Source organism: Pelecanus crispus, chromosome 9, assembly GCF_030463565.1.
Source record: "Pelecanus crispus isolate bPelCri1 chromosome 9, bPelCri1.pri, whole genome shotgun sequence".
In the NCBI taxonomy this organism is placed as follows: domain Eukaryota; kingdom Metazoa; phylum Chordata; class Aves; order Pelecaniformes; family Pelecanidae; genus Pelecanus; species Pelecanus crispus.
Genome location: NC_134651.1, coordinates 39,304,324 through 39,320,831, shown reverse-complemented (window position 1 = coordinate 39,320,831; position 16,508 = coordinate 39,304,324). Strand labels below are relative to the sequence as shown.

Sequence of the window (16,508 nt, the reverse complement as noted above, 5' to 3'; positions counted from 1 at the left end):
AAACTCTTGACTTTTTGTTGTTGTTGTTGTTGTTTTGCTTGTTTGTTTGGGGTTTTTTGTGTTTTCAAGCTCTGGATTTAAGCTCTGTTTATAAAATGTTTCCATTGTTCAATGTCTTAAGGCTGTTAGGTTTTATTATTATTATTATTATTATAATTTTCAAACTGCTGTGTCACCTAATTCATCAGCCTTCAGCGCACAACCTTCCCTCCTTCTCCCCGCCACCCCTGCAAGAGCATTTGTACAGAACAAAGGCTTGCTTTTAAAAACGGCATGATATTTTGCCACCTTTGTGAAAACCTGTCACAACAATATCTAATTTTGCATGAGACAGAATTTCAAAACAAGCCTCAAGAAAAGGAAGCTGTTCTTCTGCTAATGCGCAAATGTCACTTTCCACAGCTGTAAAATAAGTAACCTACCTAGCAGCATTTCAAAGAGAAGGAAATCTAATTCCTCTTCTCTTCCCTCTGCCCAGGTCTGACCTTCTCAAGAAGACCCACAGCAAACATCGCCTTGCTGAGATCTTGCGATCTGAATATTCCAGTGGGATGGACACTGGTGTATCCAAGGTCAAGAAGAAGAAAAAACAGAGAAAAACTGGCAACCAGCAGATTCCAACATAAGCCAGGACCTTCCAGTCATTGGCTGCAAAACCTGCTTGAGCGCCTCAGCTGGGGGTCAGGGTGACCTGCCAAATCAACTGAGGAGTGTTTCAATTTATCAGGCAAATATGGGAGGGATCTTGGGGATCTTGGCCTCCTCCCCCTCGTTCCATAGGTCCAAGTGGAATCGAATCCAGGCGTGTCCTGTTGCACTGCTGCAATTAAATGTGGCTTCCTGAAGATGCACCGTGTTTCTAAGGTGGTTTTTACAAGAAAAATAAAAATGGTTAAATACGGTTTTCAGAGACATGTGATGTCTTTATAACATGAAAGGGAGACAAGTGTACTCAGACAGGAGATACTTCCCCGTTTAAAAGACCTGTAGGAACACTCCGCAGTCTGCTTGCTTGCTTGTTTTTAACCAGCTAAACAGTAGTGGCAGAGGAGGGGGTTTCCAGGAGCACGTTTAAGAGGAGAGGGGAGGCTGCCCTTTCCCCTGTCACTATACAGGGGGGCACTTCTGCTCCTGTCTCGGTGTCCTGGTTTCGGCTGGGATAGAGTTAATTTTCTTCCTAACAGCAGGCATAGTGCTGTGTTTTGGATTTAGTAGGAGAAGAATGTTGATAACAGGCTGATGTTTTTAGTTGTTGCTGAGTACTGCTTATGCTAGTCAAGGACTTTTTCAGCTTCCCATGCTCTGCCAGGCGCACAAGAAACTGGGAGGGGGCACAGCCAGAATAGTTGATCCAAACTGACCAAAGGGCTATTCCATACCATATGACGTCATGCTCAGTATAGAAACTGGGGGGGTTGGCCGGGGAGGGGCGATCGCTGCTCGGGAACTGTCTGGGTATCGGTCGGCGGGTGGTGAGCAATTGCATTGTGCATCACTTGCTTCGTGTATCATTATTATTATTATCATTATTATACTGTTACTATTAGCATTACTATTTTACTTTATTTCAATTATTAAACTGTTCTTATCTCAGCCCAGGAGTGTTTCTCACTCTTACTCCTCCAATTCTCTCCCCCATCCCATCGGGGTAGGGGGAGTGAGCGAGCGGCTGCGTGGTGCTTAGTTGCTGGCTGGGGCTAAACCACGACACTCGGGTAACGCAGCCACGTTGCTGCTGCCTTCTCTCCTGTCTTTTGGGCGCTGGGGCAAGGTCTGCCCCTGGACACCGATTGTTAGTCAGATATTGCCCCCTGTAAGGAGTCTCCCCGATTTCGGTGCAAGTGGTAGGACTGTGAAGAGCTTTTCAGTGTAATGACTCATGGTCCCTTTGGGGCAGAGCTCATGGGCACAAAACTTCATGTCAAAGCTCCTGAGTTTGGGAACAAATGTTGTCACTGTGGGAAGGAGCCAGCATGGAATCCAGCAATCTCCAAACTTCTCCTTGCCTGCAGCATATTGTCATACCTAATTATACAACGCAGAGTATGTATGAAATGTCTCGCCTTTCTGAACATTAAAGCCTTTGCTGGCTCTTGCTAACACTTGCCAGAATCTGGCGTTCGGGGTTCACTCTGCTTTGGCTAGGCCTTTTTTGAGCACGTCCCAAGCTTTTCCCAAGCCTTTTTTTCTTGTTCTTCCTTCTCATCAGAGAATTGGGAGTGCTGAGAAAAGGGATATGCAGCATGGCCCTTGCTCACCGTTACCCAGCACGTGCAGTGGAACCCGAGCTCTAGCGAAGTCCGTGACAAAACTCCCCTTTGAGTTGGCGAGGCGTGGGGGTGCGTGGGGGAGAGCGGGTGCTCCCCAAGGCCTGTGGGAGACTGACAAACTCCCGCAGGATGTACAGGTGAGCACCCACCTCCCTCTCCCTGTCTTCCTCGCTGTGCTTCTTCCAGCACTTCCTATAACACAAGCACCAAGCAGTACATGCTTTAAAATGGTGCAAAACCCTACTGAAACACAACTCTCTGCTGCCTGCATGTGTCTTCCTCGAGGAAAGAGATGAGGAAGAGCAACGCACCCGTGACCCAAGCTGGGCACGTTGTTTAACACAGGACCAGAAAGTGCTCAAATCCAGTGGCAGTTTTAGGTGCCAGAAGGGAAAAAGTACTGCAAAGGGAGTATAACCAGATGAAATGATACCCGCTTTGTGAATACAGAATTGCGGGCACCTACTTTGGGCTGTAGTGAGTCATACGAAGGATTGTAGGAGGGAAGCAATCAGCCCAAAAGTATTTAATTTCTGAAGTGAAAGTACTTTCTGAGAACCAAAATGATTTTTTTTTCCTGCCAGGCAATTATCAAACATGCTGATTTTACTGCAATACTTTTCTGAACACTTAAGAAAGATGTTAAAAAGGCTCCAATATAAAATTGACTATGTTGTTGCAGAAAGAATGAAGTTACTAGCATTTATTAGATTAAGATAAAATAACAACAAAGCCTGCCTGATTTTGTTACGAGTACCGTTTGGAATGGCAATCAGGTTTAAGGCAAATGTCAACTTAAACAGAAAAGAAGCCCCTGAGGATGAAAATGACTCAGAGGGGGTGATGCAGAGAGTGTAAGTTTGGGAAGAGCTCATCTTGTGCATGAGGGGAAAATATATGACCTTCTCCTGGCTGACTGTCACGTATGAATTAATAGGGACTATTGGCAAATTCATAATAATAGGAATAAAGGCCAACAGCACATCAGCGAGAGATGTCAGGAAATCTCATCGCCGTCTGTATTAACTGGGCATGTAGCGTTACAAATGGTTATGATGGATAATGTGATTTGAAAAAAAAAAAATAGAATGCCTTTTTCTTTCAGCTTCACCATCTTTTAGCAGATAGCTCCGGATTACTTGCGTGATTAGGGAAAGGAAGAGGAGGAGATTGCTAAACAAGAAAGCGAAATTGTTAAATGCACGCACACCTGAAGCTAAGCTGAGTTTGCTTGTAATAAACTTGAAGGCCAACATGCAAAATGTGGTTGAATTGTAGGGGGGTCAGCAGGAACCGAGTTCTGCCCTTGTTTACACTTTCGCAGCTCTAGATGGGCTCTGAGCTGGCTTTATCCTTGTGCATCACTCGGTTCGGGAAGAACCTGGTAGGTTTGGAGTTGACCTGTACTCAACTCAAAGCATCTCTTCATCAAGGCAGGGCAGGGTGCGGTACTTGGCCTGGAGCAGGGGTGGCCGAGCTGCAGAACTCCAGCAGCTGCAGCAGGGACGGGGCGCTGTGGGTGCAGAGGCTCCCAGGTTGCTTGAGCACCCAAACGCTGGAGGAGCTCCTGGGGGCCAGGGTGGGTTCCCTTGGCACAGCCCTGGCACGGAGCAGGCGGACGTCTCCCTGAACTGCTCCTGAATTTGCCCCCTCTTGCTCTGAGGTACGTGCCGTGTGTTGCAAGGGTCTCGGCTGGGTCGGAGCTGCCTACGCAGCTCGTAAGGGCGGGAAGATCGGCTCTTGGCAGCGTTCGGTGAACCTGCAGCTTCCTTTGACTGCCCTGGCGTTGGCTTTGGTCAGGGTTGCTTTCTTGTCTTAATTGTGAAGGCTAGGGGCCTTGCTGCCCTGCACCTTGAAGTTTCTGCGTTTGGTCTGGGAATATTCCAACCTTAATGATTCCTAGTTTTTATTTTCATTCAAAAATAATCCAGCCACCAAGCCAGGAAACATGAAATTGCTACTCTACCCTTAATTGGTTTAGTGGTGGACTTGGTAGTGTTAGGTTAATGGTTGGACTGGATGATCTTCAAGGTCTTTTCCAACCTAAATGATTCTAGGATTGAATAATGGCACCAGGGAGCTTTTATATAAAGCTGCCTGTGAGTCAGACCTGGATTTGGCTTGGGTTTGCCTTCCTTGCTGCTCCTCTGCTCCCTGCTCTCACGCCTGGAGTCCTGCCTCTCCCAGGAGATGCCCTTGTGCCTTTGCTCTCTTTTGGCTCCATGTCCTTTTCCAGCAATAGGAGCCCACATCCTCCTCTCCTCTGCAGCTGGAACATCTTGAGGTTTTGGGATAGCAAAAAGTGAGGATGTCACCTTGGCACAAGGGTCACAGTTGAACACCAGCTTTCAGCATTTGGGTCAAACACAAGACACCTTAGCACCGGTAGCCCGCCGTAGGGAAGCACCCATAACTAAGCAGGATAGAAAGCAGCAGAACTTCCCTGTTTACAACAATTTCTTTTCTCCAGAAAGCCTGGGGAGAGGACAGGAAAAGCACCAATTGTTCTGGGCTTTCCACTCTGGAATATTTTTGTTTGGTGTTCAGATGAAACCATAAAATATCTCGGCTAGAAGGAACTGCTGATTTCATTGAACTTGTGTGCGTTGGCCTGCTTTCGTTCTTTGTGTTCCCAGGGTGGTGGTCCTGGTTAAAGCTGTGTCGGGAGGGGAGGAAGGTGGCCCTCAAGATGCGTAAAAGCCCAGAAGGGGCTTGAGAGCCAGGATTGTGTTCAGTCCTGGCAAACCCGCTGCACTGACTGGTTTGTGTCTTGGATCCAGAGCCTGGAGCCGACAGGAACCAACCACCACGGCCTGCCTGTTGAGTCTGTTCCCCAGCGGAAATCGGTGGAGCAGAACTGGTGCAATATTCCAAAGGTTTCCTCAATGGGACTGGTGCTCCTTCTTAGCTGCACCATTTTTACTGCTTCATCTAATTTCAACCCAGCACAGCATGTCCCACCCCTGAGGATTTGCCGGGATCATGTCCACCTGGCACCCGCCTCTGGAAATGAGCAGCGTTTCCAGCCCGGTCTGGGGCTGCTGTAGGTGCAGGACCAGCGCTGGTGGGTTCTGCTGGTGGACGGCAGGGTCCCACCTCAGCCCTGCATGCAAGCTGGAGGTGAGGCTGGTCCTTCAGCAGCTTTTGGGGCTGCTGAGATCTTCCCGCACAAGATGCTGCTCGTGTAGCAAGCGCGGTGCTCTCTGACGAGAGCCGACAGCGTGTAGTGTCTTCCCTAAACTGATTTATTTTGAAGCTTGCCTTGCTCAAGATCTCCCTGGAGGAGACAGCTCCAGCCCTCGCTTCCCCTCTGCTCTCTTTCCTTCCCCAGCCAGACCCGGCATGGCCATTCCTCCTTCCTGGAGCGGAGCTTTCCTCGGGACTCTGCCCCACTCCATTCCCCCTTCCTGGAGCGGAGGTTTCCTCTGGACTCTGCCCCGCTCTCTCCTACCGTCCTCCTAACGCAAACTGGACCCTCTCCCTCAGCCCCGCCGTTACGGAGGAGTTTCCAGCTTCTTCCAGATGTGAAATGGCAAATTTAAATATTGCAATTACAAACGTGTAACGAAGCCTTGTACTTCATTAATGTAAGAGGAGGAATCTGCTACGGCTACAAGGACAATTAAATATTAGAGAATGTCTTTGATTCACATTCCTGCTGTGTAAATGGGAGGAAGGCTGCTGTATGCTCCTTGCCTTTGCACTCACAAAATGAAAAGCACACCCACTGCAAGTTGTCCTTTGATAGATTTTTAATATGATTTTAAAGAGTTTTGTTTGGCCTCATTCTTATTCAATGAGATTAATTTAAAGCACTTATCCCCTGGGTTTAAGTCAATCCATGTAGGATTTGGGACGGGGGGTTGTTGCCCGGGGAGGGGAGTTGTTTGCAGGCCTCTCTGAAAGACTCCTTTCCCACTTCATTAACCCCGAGCTGGGAGCGACCCCCCCCCGCCCCCCTTCCTCCTCCTCCTCGCCCCAGCCGGGGCCCGGGGATTTACCAAACTCCCCCATTCACATGCAAAGGAAACAGCCCGGTCCACAAAGGCCGGGGGCTCTCGCCTCCAGGCGTGGCTGTGCATTTGGCCGAGCCGACAATCACCCTCCCGGCGGGGCCGGGGGGCTCGGGGGTGCCGGGGCAAAGCTCCCGGGGCCGCCGGGCCGGGGGCATCGGGCTGGGACCCGGCCCCGGGGAGCTGGGGGATGCTGGAGGGCGGGGGGGGCGGAGGAGGAGGAGGGCCGGGGGGGGCGGAGGAGGGCCGGGGGGGTACGGAGGAGGGCCGGGGGGATGGAGGAGGGCCGGGGGGAGCGGCGGGCCGGGGGGGCTGAGCCCGCAGCCCATCTGTCGGCTCCCCGAGACGGCGAGCCGCTGCCCGGCTGTCCCGGGGACCAGCTGCCGGGCTCGCTGGCCGCGGCCAGATGAGCGACACTTTTAAGGGGTGGAAACAATCCATTTTCCAAAGCGATCATTTAAAGCACTTCGGCAATTATACACTTAAGATTAGCGTTAATAATTCACCAGTGCCGCGGCTATCACCGGGCCGGCCGGCATCGCCCCGCTCCCCCCCCCGCCCCGGCCCCGTCTCCCCGCAGCCCCCAGCCCCGCGGCGGAGCGACCGGACCCGCATGCCTGCACTGGGGCCGGGCCCGGGGGGGAACCGAGCCCCGGGGGGGAACCGAGCCCCGGGGGAGAACCGAGCCCCGGGGCGGGAACCGAGCCCCGGGGGGGGGAACCGAGTCCCGGGGGGGGAACCGAGCCCCGGGGGGGAGAACCGAGCCCCGGGGGGGGAACCGAGCCCCGGTGGGGAGCTCCCTGCGGCCGCCTGCCATGGGAGGTGGGAAAACTCCTCTTTGCTTTTCCCTTTCCCTCGGCGGCGGCTGATCCGCCAGAGCAAACAAGCAGGAGTGGAAGAAAGGGCCGGCGGAGGCGAGACCCGTTTGTTTGTAAAGAAGTTTTATTTCCACATTTAAAAAAGGGGGGGGGGGGGGGGGGGGAGCGGGAGCGGCGCCCCGAGCCCCCCCCCCCCCACCCCCCCCGCCCCGGCCGGGCCGGCCCCGGCATACAGACTGACAAGAACCACTTACACAAATACGCCCTCAGGGTTCACAAATAAATAATTCATATACATTTTGCGCACCGTATTTACATTTCGCCGCTTTTTTGTTTTGTGTTTTTTTTAAGTTACGGACGTCCCAAAATCCCGCTGCGGCGGCGGGTGGGGGCCAGCGGCCCGCCCCCCCCCCCCCCCCCCGCGGCCCTTCCCGGCGGCGGGGCCGGTGCCCCGGGAGCGGGGGAAGGCGGGGAGGGGGCTCCCCGCAGCCCTCCGCGGCAGGGGCGGCTCGGCCCCCCCGGCAGTTCCTGGGGAGGGAGCGGAGAGGCAAAGCCCCCCCGGAGCAGCCGGCCCCTGCCCGTGCTCCCGGCGCCGTCCCGGGGGGGGGCACCGGGGGGGTACGGCGGCGAGTGCCCCGCGGGGGTGGGGGGCAGCTCCGCCGGCCCTCCGTCCTGCCGACCTGCCCTTGCTTCTTGCGTTCTTTATAGATATTTAAAAAAAGGAGGGGGGGGAGGTCTCATTTATATATATATATATATATTTGGGGATGAGCGGGAGTCTGTGGCTTGCTGGCGGCCCCAGAGCTGGGGTGGTCCCCTCCGCCCCCCCGGGCCGGGGGGTGCCGGCGGGGCTGCCCGGGCGGCCGGGGCTCACCGGGGCTGCGCGGCCCGGGGCAGGACGCCGGGCAGCGGGGGCAGGGGCGGCGGGGGCTCGCTGCCGCCCTGCAGTCCGTGGATGAGGATGCGGGGCACCAAGGGTCTCTGTAGGGCGGGGGGGGGTGCGCTGGGTCCGCGGTACAGGTAGAGAGCGGCGCCGGGGTCCAGGTTGGAGACCAAACTCTGCGGGTAGAAGTAGGGCGAGGGGAACATCCTCTGGAGCGCGGAGTAGTTGCCAGCCTCGGCCAGCAGCTCCAGGCCCACCGCCGTCTGCCTTTTCCACTTGGTCCTGGAGGGGACAAGTCGAGAGAAGGGGGTCAAGGAGGGAGGGATGCTCCAAAAGCCGCTCCCGGGGCTTTTTTTTACCCCTTGCGCACCCCCTTTCCCCGGGGCTCTGCTCTCCTTGCGCATCCCTTCTCCCCGCCGCTGGCTCCCGGGGCCAGCCCCCCCGTACGGCAGGGATGCGATGGGATGGGGTGGGATGGGATCCGATGGGATGGGATCCGATGGGATCCGGTGGGATGGGATCCGATGGGATCCGGTGGGATGGGATCCGATGGGACGGAATCCGATGGTATGGGATCCGATGGGACGGGATCCGATGGGATTGGAACGCGATCCGATGGGATGGAACGCGATCCGATGGGATGCGATCCGATGGGATGGGATGCGATGCGGGGGAGCGGTCCGGTGCAGGGGGACGCAGACCCCGTTAACGGGGCGAGGGAGTTTATCTCCCGGTGTCCCCGCCGCGGCAGCCCGGCGTGAGCGCCCACGGAGCCTCCCCGGAGGCACCGGAGCCGCAGCCCGGCTGGGATCCGGTGGCGGAGGGTAAAACGTTGCGATATAAATCGGTATCAACGTTTCAGTCCCTTCCTGGGGTGTAAATCCCGGATTGCGAATTACGACCTGCCTGTGGCACCTCGTGTGGGACACGGGGGGCGTCCGTCCCCCCCCCCCCCGGCAGCCCCACCGCCGCCGCCGCCGCGAATGCTCCGGCCCGAGCCCGCCGCGGCCCCGCTCCGCCGCCCGGGGCTCCGGGACCCCCTCCCCGGGCTGGGGCTGCCGGGGCCGGGCCGGGCGGTGCGGGACCCCCGCGGGGGGACACGCGTGGGGCAGCGCCCCGGGGCATTCGTTTGCGGCATATATATGTGTGTATACGTATATTTTTCATATAAATGCATATATACGTACATGTAGGAATGTGTGCGTATGTGGGGAGGGTGGGTGCCGGATCTCACGGAGAAGCCCCGGCCCCGGGATCTCGCCCACGGGGCCGCCGGCGGGCCGGGCTGGCCGGGGAGCGGGGCTGGGGAAGGGGCTGGGAGCACCGGCCCGGCTCCGGCGTGTCCTTACGGGAGGGATTTGGGGAGAGAGGGGGTGAACGCACAGCCCCCGCCGCCCCGAAACTCCCCCAAAGCCCCGCCGCCCTGATAAATCGGGGATCTTTGCGGATGGCGATGGAAATGAGGGAGAGGGAGGGTGAAAATCGGGGCGGGGGGGGGGGGAATGGGGCGGGGGCTGCAGCCGGGGGTCCCTCGTTTCGCGATGGCAATGGCCGGACTGGGGAAACGCCGCCGGGGGTGGCCGGGAAAAGCCCCCGAAGCCATCGCACGCCTCCAGCCCTTTCACAGATTTGTCGCTTCAGCGCTAAACCTATTTCCACCAGTAAATTATTCATCATAATAATAATTGTGTCATTACTGTAAGGGGCGTTAATTATTGATGCCCAAAGCAGTAATTGGGATCTATTATTGATGGGACGATGTGTTATGCTGTTGTGTTTAGCTGGAAGCCTGGTCCTGCCTTGCCGGGGCTGGGGGCACGGATTGCCCCCCCCACCCCCCCCGACCTGTCCTGCCTCTGTATCCCGTTTCTGCCCCTTACTTTGGGGTGAAAGCCCCCGGGGCACAGGCAGTCCCGGGGTGCTGGGGGTGGGGGCGCATCTTTCCTGGTGCCAGGAGGGACGGGGTGGCTGTGGGGTGCAAAAGCCCTGCCCGGTTTGGGGGTGCGGGGCCGGGGAGAGGGGCAGGATGGGACCCCGGCACTGTGGGCAGGAGGGAACGGTGCATTTTTACCTTCTGTTCTGGTACCACGTTTTCACCTGCGTGTCGGTGAGGTTGAGGGAGGCCGCCAGCTCCATCCTGTCCTGCACGCTCAGGTATTTTTGCCTCTCGAAGCTGCGCTCCAGCTGGGCCAGCTGATGGTCGGTGAAGGCGGTGCGGGCTTTGCGCGGCTTTTTCAGCCGCACCGGGGGGCTGTCCCGGGAGCTGGAGATCTCTCGGTCCCCTTCTTCTTTCACTGGGCCGAGAGGGAGGAAGAGAGGCCCGGTCAGGGCAGGAAGGGAAGGGGAAAACCCTCCAAAAAGGCGGGGGGGGGGGTAACCCACCGCAGCCCTAAGCCGGAGGGGACGAGCTCAGGCACCGGCTCGGGCTCACGGCGCCTTCGCTCGGCACCCCCGTAAATTTTAACCCCGGCTGCCCACGGGGGACACACGGGTCCCCGAGCCGCGCCCGGCCTTTCCCCGTCCCAAGGGCCTGGGAGCGGGCCCGGGGCTCCGGGCGGTGCTGCGGGGGGCCCGGCCCGGCCCCGCCGCGCTCCCACCCCGAAAAGCCCCCGCGCCCCCCTCACCCCCATTTCTCACGGGGCAGGAGCCGGCTCTGGGCTTATTCCCCCCAAACCCAACAGCCTTCTCCATGCTTGGATGGCTTTTATCCCCCCCCCCCTTTCTTTTTTTTCTCTCTCTCTCTCTTGTTTTTTTTTTTTTTCTTTTTTTCTTTTTTTAAACCCAAACCCAAACCAACCCAAAATGAAAATTGTGAGCGCACATTTTGGGAGGGGAAAGCCGCCGGGGTGATGCTGCTTCTCCCTCTCCTCGGAGCAGCCTCCGTCCTCCCGGGGATGCTGCCGGGGCACGGAACAAACCTCCCCTCCCCAGGGCGCACAACGAAATACCGGGGCAGGGGCTCCGCCAGCCCGCGCCCCTGCCCATATATATCTTAAAAAAATTCCCAATGAGACGGGCTGGCGGCGGTTCGTTACCGCGGTCGGTCCATACGCACCGGCGGAGAGATGCGGGGATTTACGCCGTGAAATATTAGGAGGTGACGGGAAAATTTCCGAGCAGGGAAAAAAAAAAAAGAGGCAGGTGGGGGGGAATAAATCCGTGTTTGTGCTCGCCTTCTCCACCCTCCTGGAGAAGATTATGTAGGAAAAAGGCCCAGTTTATACAAATCGGCGGCGTTTGGGATTTTTTTTTCCGGGGTTTATGTTAAATTTGCTGGTGGCGGGGGTGAGCAGGGACAGGGCTGCAGCCGAACGCGGGCTGGTTTCTCTCTGTAGGAAGACAATAATCCGGTTAATTGAGCCACCGGGGAGCGAAACCCTTCAACCAGAAACCCCGGCTCTGGCCGAGGAGGCAAAGCCCGAGCCGGGGACCAGCCCTGACCGCGGAGCCCCGGCTCCGGCTCCCGGGGACAGCGGCGGCACCGCCGGGCAGGGGCCGGATCCGGACCGGGGGGGGGGGGACCCGGCCCCACTCCCTCCCGGGAAAGGCCCCAAACTTTGTGCGGAGTTTTTCCGCCGAGGAAAGCCGGGTCCGGCCTCCCGCACGCCGGGGAAGGCAAATCCCGGCTCCCCGGGCTCATCCTCGGCTCCTAAAAAGTTTCCGCTCGCCAAAGGGCCGAGCTCGGCGGCGGCGGCGGCTTCCCTGGCCGGCTCCGGCTCTCTCCCCCGGCTATTCCTAGCTTAAAAAAAAAAAAAAAGAAAAAAAAAAAATTAATTTTTTTCCGGCATTTTGGCACGGGCCAAATCTTGCCGCCGCCGCTGCGGGTTAGGCCCGGCCCGCAGCCCCTTTGCGGGGCGCAGCAGGGGCGTTTTGCCCCAGGAAAGGCTGTTTCCAAAGCAGAAAAAAAAAAAAAAAAAAAGGATCGCGTTGGGATCGGGGACCCTCACCCGCTACCCCATCGAAACCGTGGTTTTACCCTCATCTACGCGGTGGTTTTAGCTTCATTTAAGCTGTGGCTTCCTCCCCATTTAAACTGTGTTTTCACCCATTTAAACCGTGTCTCCCCCATTTAAGCTCCGTTTCCCCCATTTAAACCGTGTCTCCCCCATTTAAGCTGTGTTTCCCCCATTTAAACCGTGTTTCCCCCATTTAAGCTCTGTTTCCCCCATTTAAGCTGTGTTTTCCCCCATTTAAACCGTATTTCCCCCATTTAAGCTGTGTTTTCCCCCCCATTTACGCGGTGTTTTTCCGCCAATTTAACCGGTGTTTTCCCCCCGATTTAAAAGCTGTTTCCCCCTCCCCACATTTAAGCGGCTTGTTTCCCGTGGCCGTGGCTGCCCCGTCGCAGGGGCAGGAGAGGAGCCGAGCGCGGCTGCGGTAACGGACCCCCCCCCAAAAACCGCCCCCCCCAGCACTGGCTCGGCCGGCTTAGGGGGGTGCGGAGACCCCGCGTTTCTTCTCCCCCTCCCTCGTTTTTTTCCCCTCTCGGAGATTTGGGGGAAGGGGAGAAAAGCCGAAGGAATTCGGGGTGGGGGATGTAGGAGGCGAAACCAAACCGCCGCGGTGGGAGCGGCGGCTGCTCCGCGCCCCGGCCCTGCGGAACGGCGGGGCCGATCCCAGCCGTTCTCCCGGGTCGCTTCCAGCCCTGGCACCGACCCCGGGCTCCGTCCTTCGTTCAGAGCGAAAAACCCCCCCGCCGCGCTTGGAGGCTCTTTTGGGTGATTTTTTTTTTTTTTTTTTTTTTTTTTTTCTCCGTGAACCGGGTTTCAGCGCGACGGCTCCGGGAGGAACATTTGCAGCCGGGCCGGGGCTCGGCCAGTCCCCCCTTTCCTGCCAGCCCCCCGCCCCAAAATCCAGCAGCCCCGTCAGGAGCCATCACCTGCCCTTTCTCCCCCTCCTTCCCCAGCTGAGTACCCTCGCCTTCCCCTCGCAAACACCCGGCAAACAATTTTTCCCGGGTGAAAGTTTTTGCAGGGGTGCTGGGGGCCGGGATGGGTGAAGGCAGCCGGGATAAACGGCTCCGGGGGGCGAGGACCGACCCCAAGCCCCCCGTGCTGTTCCCGTGCCCCCCCAAGCCCCGGCCGCCGCAGGGGGAGGCCGGCAAGGGGCTGCCGGGGCCCGGGAGGCCGAAGCCCCCGGCCCGGGGCGAGCGGCCGCCGCATCCAGCCCCGCTCCCCGCCGGCGCCCTGGATGCGGCCCGGGGCTCCCTGTCTGCCGTGCTCGTTTTCAAACCATCTCCAAAATAATAATAAAAATAATACAAATCGAATCAAACCCCGCCGACTTGCTTGTTCGTTTCTCACCGGAGCAGGGAAAATACCCGGCAAATCCGTCATTATTTTATTATTGTTTTCCTTTTTTTTTTTTTTTTTTTTTTAAATTCCCCCAGGCAGAAATCCGCCCCCGGTTCTCCTCTCCCCTTTCCCCGCCGGTAGGAACGAAACAGCCAGCTCTTCCCCGCGGAAAACAGCCCGGCGGATCCCCCGGGCGCGTTTGGCGAAGCACCCATCGCCCCAACCCCCTCCACCGGGCCGAGCCCCACCGAGCCCCGAACCCCCAAGTTTTCCCGAGTTGGCGCCCACCCCGCGGTCGTTCCGGGGGCGACCGGTGCCGCGACCCCCTCCCCATCACCGGGGCGCGCCGGGGCCGGCCCCGCAGCGAGCTGCCGGCGCACCGGGGGGGCTTCGGGGCTGCCGGGGGCTTTGGGTCCGGGCCGCCCCGAGTCCAGCGGGGTGAGCGGCGCTTACCTTTGTACTCCGAGTCCGAGGAGGAGCTGCTGGTGGTTTTTTCCATTTTCTCCCTAAAGTCCTCGCCGGGCTTGGTGGGGATCCTGCCCGCCGGCTCCTGCCCGCCGTGAGGTCCATTGGTGCTGGAGTAAGGCGCGCAGGCGGCCAGGGGCTTGCAGTCGGCCAGGATGTCTCTGATGAGGAAGGAGGAGGTGACGGTCCGGGACTGGGAGGGAGCCGAGACCTGCCCCGGCTGGAGGTGCGCATCCAGGCCCGGCCGCGGCACCGCCGCCTCCAGGCACTCGCGGCCCGGCGAGCGGGGCGAGGGGCACCCGCTGCTGCCCTCCGAGCGGGGGCTCAGCTCCAGCGGGGACCGGCCGTCGCCCACCAGCGGGTCCCCCTTGGGCACGGCCGGGCTGCCGGCTCGGTGGGAGAGGATGGAGTCGATCCCAAACCCGGTGGAGCCCTCCATGGCCCCCGCGAGGTGCCGGCGCTCACACGGGCATTGGCGGGGAGGGCGCGGCGGAAGCGGTTTGATAATGATAATTAACAATAACGGGGAGGTGGGGGGGGGGGGGGAGGCGGGGGGAAGCAAAAGGAAAAAAAGGAGCGGGGGGAAGTAAAATGAAAAAAAACCAAAAACCAAAAAATTAAAAGAGCAAAGTTCAGACTGGGATCCGGGCAACAATTGCTGCAAGGCTCTCCGAGGCGCCGCGCGTTACATCCAGGGCTGCTCCGTCTTCAGCATCGCGCCCAGCTGCACTCACAGACAGACAGACAGAAGAGGGGGGAGAGGGAGGCAGAGTCAAACTTTGGCCGCGAAGGGGGTGGGGTGGGTGGTGGGGGTGGTGGTCGGGGGGGGGGGGGACGGACGGACCCCAACCTCAGCCGGGGTCCCGGCCCCTTACCCGGCCACCCCACCCTCGCCCGGAGCGGCGGCGGCGCGGGGCCGGGGGGCAGCGCGGGGGCTCCCAGCCGGAGGTGGGGAGGCAGCGATCGATAGTGAAGCTTCGCAGCGCCTTAACCACTTAATGATCCACAAATCAATGGGGAAGGGCGAGGGGAGGGCGGAGGGGGTGGCCAGCCGTCGGGCGGCCGCCGAGCCCCCCTTCCCCGCCAGCACCGCGGACAGCGCCGGGGGGGGGGGGGGGGGAACCGGAGTAGCTCCGGAGCCGGCGGCGGCTTCAGCACCGCGGACAGCGCCCGGTGCCGCCTTCAGCACCGCGGACAGCGGCGGGGCCCGCGCCCTCCCCGGGGGGGGAGAGGGGAGAGAATGGGGAGAAAAACCCCAACTTGTGCCACTCCGGCTCGAGGACCCCAGCACCCCCCCACACACACCACCCCCCCCCCCCCCCCACCCGTGTGAACGCGCCCATTGGCCGCGAGGCGTTTTGGGGGATGTCACTCCCCGGCGGCGACACCTTGCAGCTTGATTAACGGGAATTAATTGCCGCCCGGATCCCCGCGCTTTCCGGGAGGTTTCCGCCCTCTTTTGCTGTCATTATCCCGATGATGGGGCTCGTAATGGGGTGATTAGCCGCGGGGGGGGGGGGGCGGTGGAAGTCGGGGGCGATGTCGAGGGGTTGCTGCTTTCTGCTCGCCTCCCCCCCCGCGATTAGCCGATCTGCCGGCAGGGAAAGTTTTGCTGGGCGTTAAAATAATAATAAAAATTTTAAAAAAAAAAGAGAAAAAGAAAAAGAAAAGCACCGAAACCCTCCCCAAAGCCCCAAGGCGGAGGCGGCTGCTCTGAGCCCGAGGTGAGCCTCGGAGCTACGAATTTCGTTGAATCCCCTCGAAATCGGGGGGGGGGAAGGAGCGGAGGGGGCCTCGGCCGGGCAGCCGCCTCCCCAGCGCAGCGCGGCGGGGCCCGGGCATGGCCCCCCCCCGGTCTCCCAGCGGCCGTGCCTACTGGTGCAACTGGGAAGGGACCGCGCTCAGGGTGCATTTTTCCTGCCCTCAATCCTGTTTTTTTTAAATAAAACCGCGATGGCCCCAGCGCGGGCTGCCCGCCCTGCCCGCTCCCTGCCCGTTTCTCCCGGAGACACCGAGTTTCCTCCCGCCCGCCCCGTCGGGGGTTTCGCTGCCGTTGATCTCCCAGGCTGGAGAGGGACCGGCTCCACGCAGGACTCCCACCTTCCTCCCGGTCGGACTGGCTCCCGCCTCCTCGAGGGTTTATTTAGGGGCTTTTCCTGGGGGTAGACCCTTCGCCGCCGAGATGAGGAAAACGTCCACACCCGGGTGCGTGAAGCTGCGCCGCTTTAAAGCGACGCCGCCGGTTATTTCTCAAATGCTCGATTTCCTCTCTTCCCCCTCTTCCCGGCCGGGCAGCTGCATCTTGTCCCTCTTCCAAAGCCGCCCTTGGCCGGCAGCTTGGAGGCGATCGGCGAGGGGAGACCCCCCCCCGCCCCCGGGAAGCCCGGCTGCCAGCTGTCGGGCAGCGGCGCAGGCAGGGCCCCCCGCACCTCCTGCCCTCGGCCCTGCAGGCTCGGGGCGGCTGGGATGGGGGCAGCGGAACAAAAGAGCCTTACAGGAGGCTAAGGCCGGGGACCAAATCAGCCTCCGCCCCGGGCCCAGCCTGCCCCCACCCCGGGGGTGCCACAGGCCCGGCGCCGGGGGCTGCTCGTCCTCCCTGCCCCTGGGGCGAAGGCTCCCTCCTGCTCCGCCCTGCCTCCCTCCCGGCGCAGCGCGGGGGCTGGGGGCCAGGCTGAAGCGGTCTTGCTCTGCTGGGGGGGTGGTTTTGGGGCACCCGCCTCCCCGGGCAGGGCTGGGCCAAGCGTGGGTTTAGGCTCGATTGAAGC

The 16,508-nt window shown here is 59.4% G+C and overlaps 2 protein-coding genes across 2 annotated transcripts in view; one reads left to right on the top strand and one right to left on the bottom strand.

Annotated features, from left to right (window-relative positions):
• The window catches only part of DDX31 (DEAD-box helicase 31), a 51,834-nt gene extending 50,942 nt beyond the window's left edge, over positions 1 to 892 (top strand). The window contains 1 exon segment of the mRNA XM_075717139.1: positions 479 to 892. Within this exon segment, the coding sequence (XP_075573254.1) occupies positions 479 to 626 (148 nt within the window). The 3' untranslated portion in view covers positions 627 to 892.
• Positions 893 to 7,971: 7,079 nt separating this feature from the next.
• Positions 7,972 to 14,182, bottom strand: BARHL1 (BarH like homeobox 1). The gene is made up of 3 exons (XM_075717028.1): positions 13,732 to 14,182; positions 10,056 to 10,278; positions 7,972 to 8,266 (listed from the first exon to the last, which is right to left on the bottom strand). The coding sequence occupies exons 1-3, from the start codon at positions 14,180 to 14,182 to the stop codon at positions 7,972 to 7,974; spliced, it is 969 nt and encodes a 322-aa protein (XP_075573143.1).
• Positions 14,183 to 16,508: the final 2,326 nt, after the last annotated feature.

What these genes read in the sequence shown, in the direction of transcription:
- BARHL1 (XM_075717028.1), bottom strand. Translation starts at nt 14,182, where the DNA reads ATGGAGGGCTCCACCGGGTTTGGGATCGACTCCATCCTCTCCCACCGA. An exon ending in CTCGGACTCGGAGTACAAAG is followed by an intron (nt 10,279 to 13,731) that starts GTAAGCGCCGCT and finishes CTCTCGGCCCAG; the next exon opens with TGAAAGAAGAAGGGGACCGA. An exon ending in ACGTGGTACCAGAACAGAAG is followed by an intron (nt 8,267 to 10,055) that starts GTAAAAATGCAC and finishes TGTCCCCTCCAG; the next exon opens with GACCAAGTGGAAAAGGCAGA.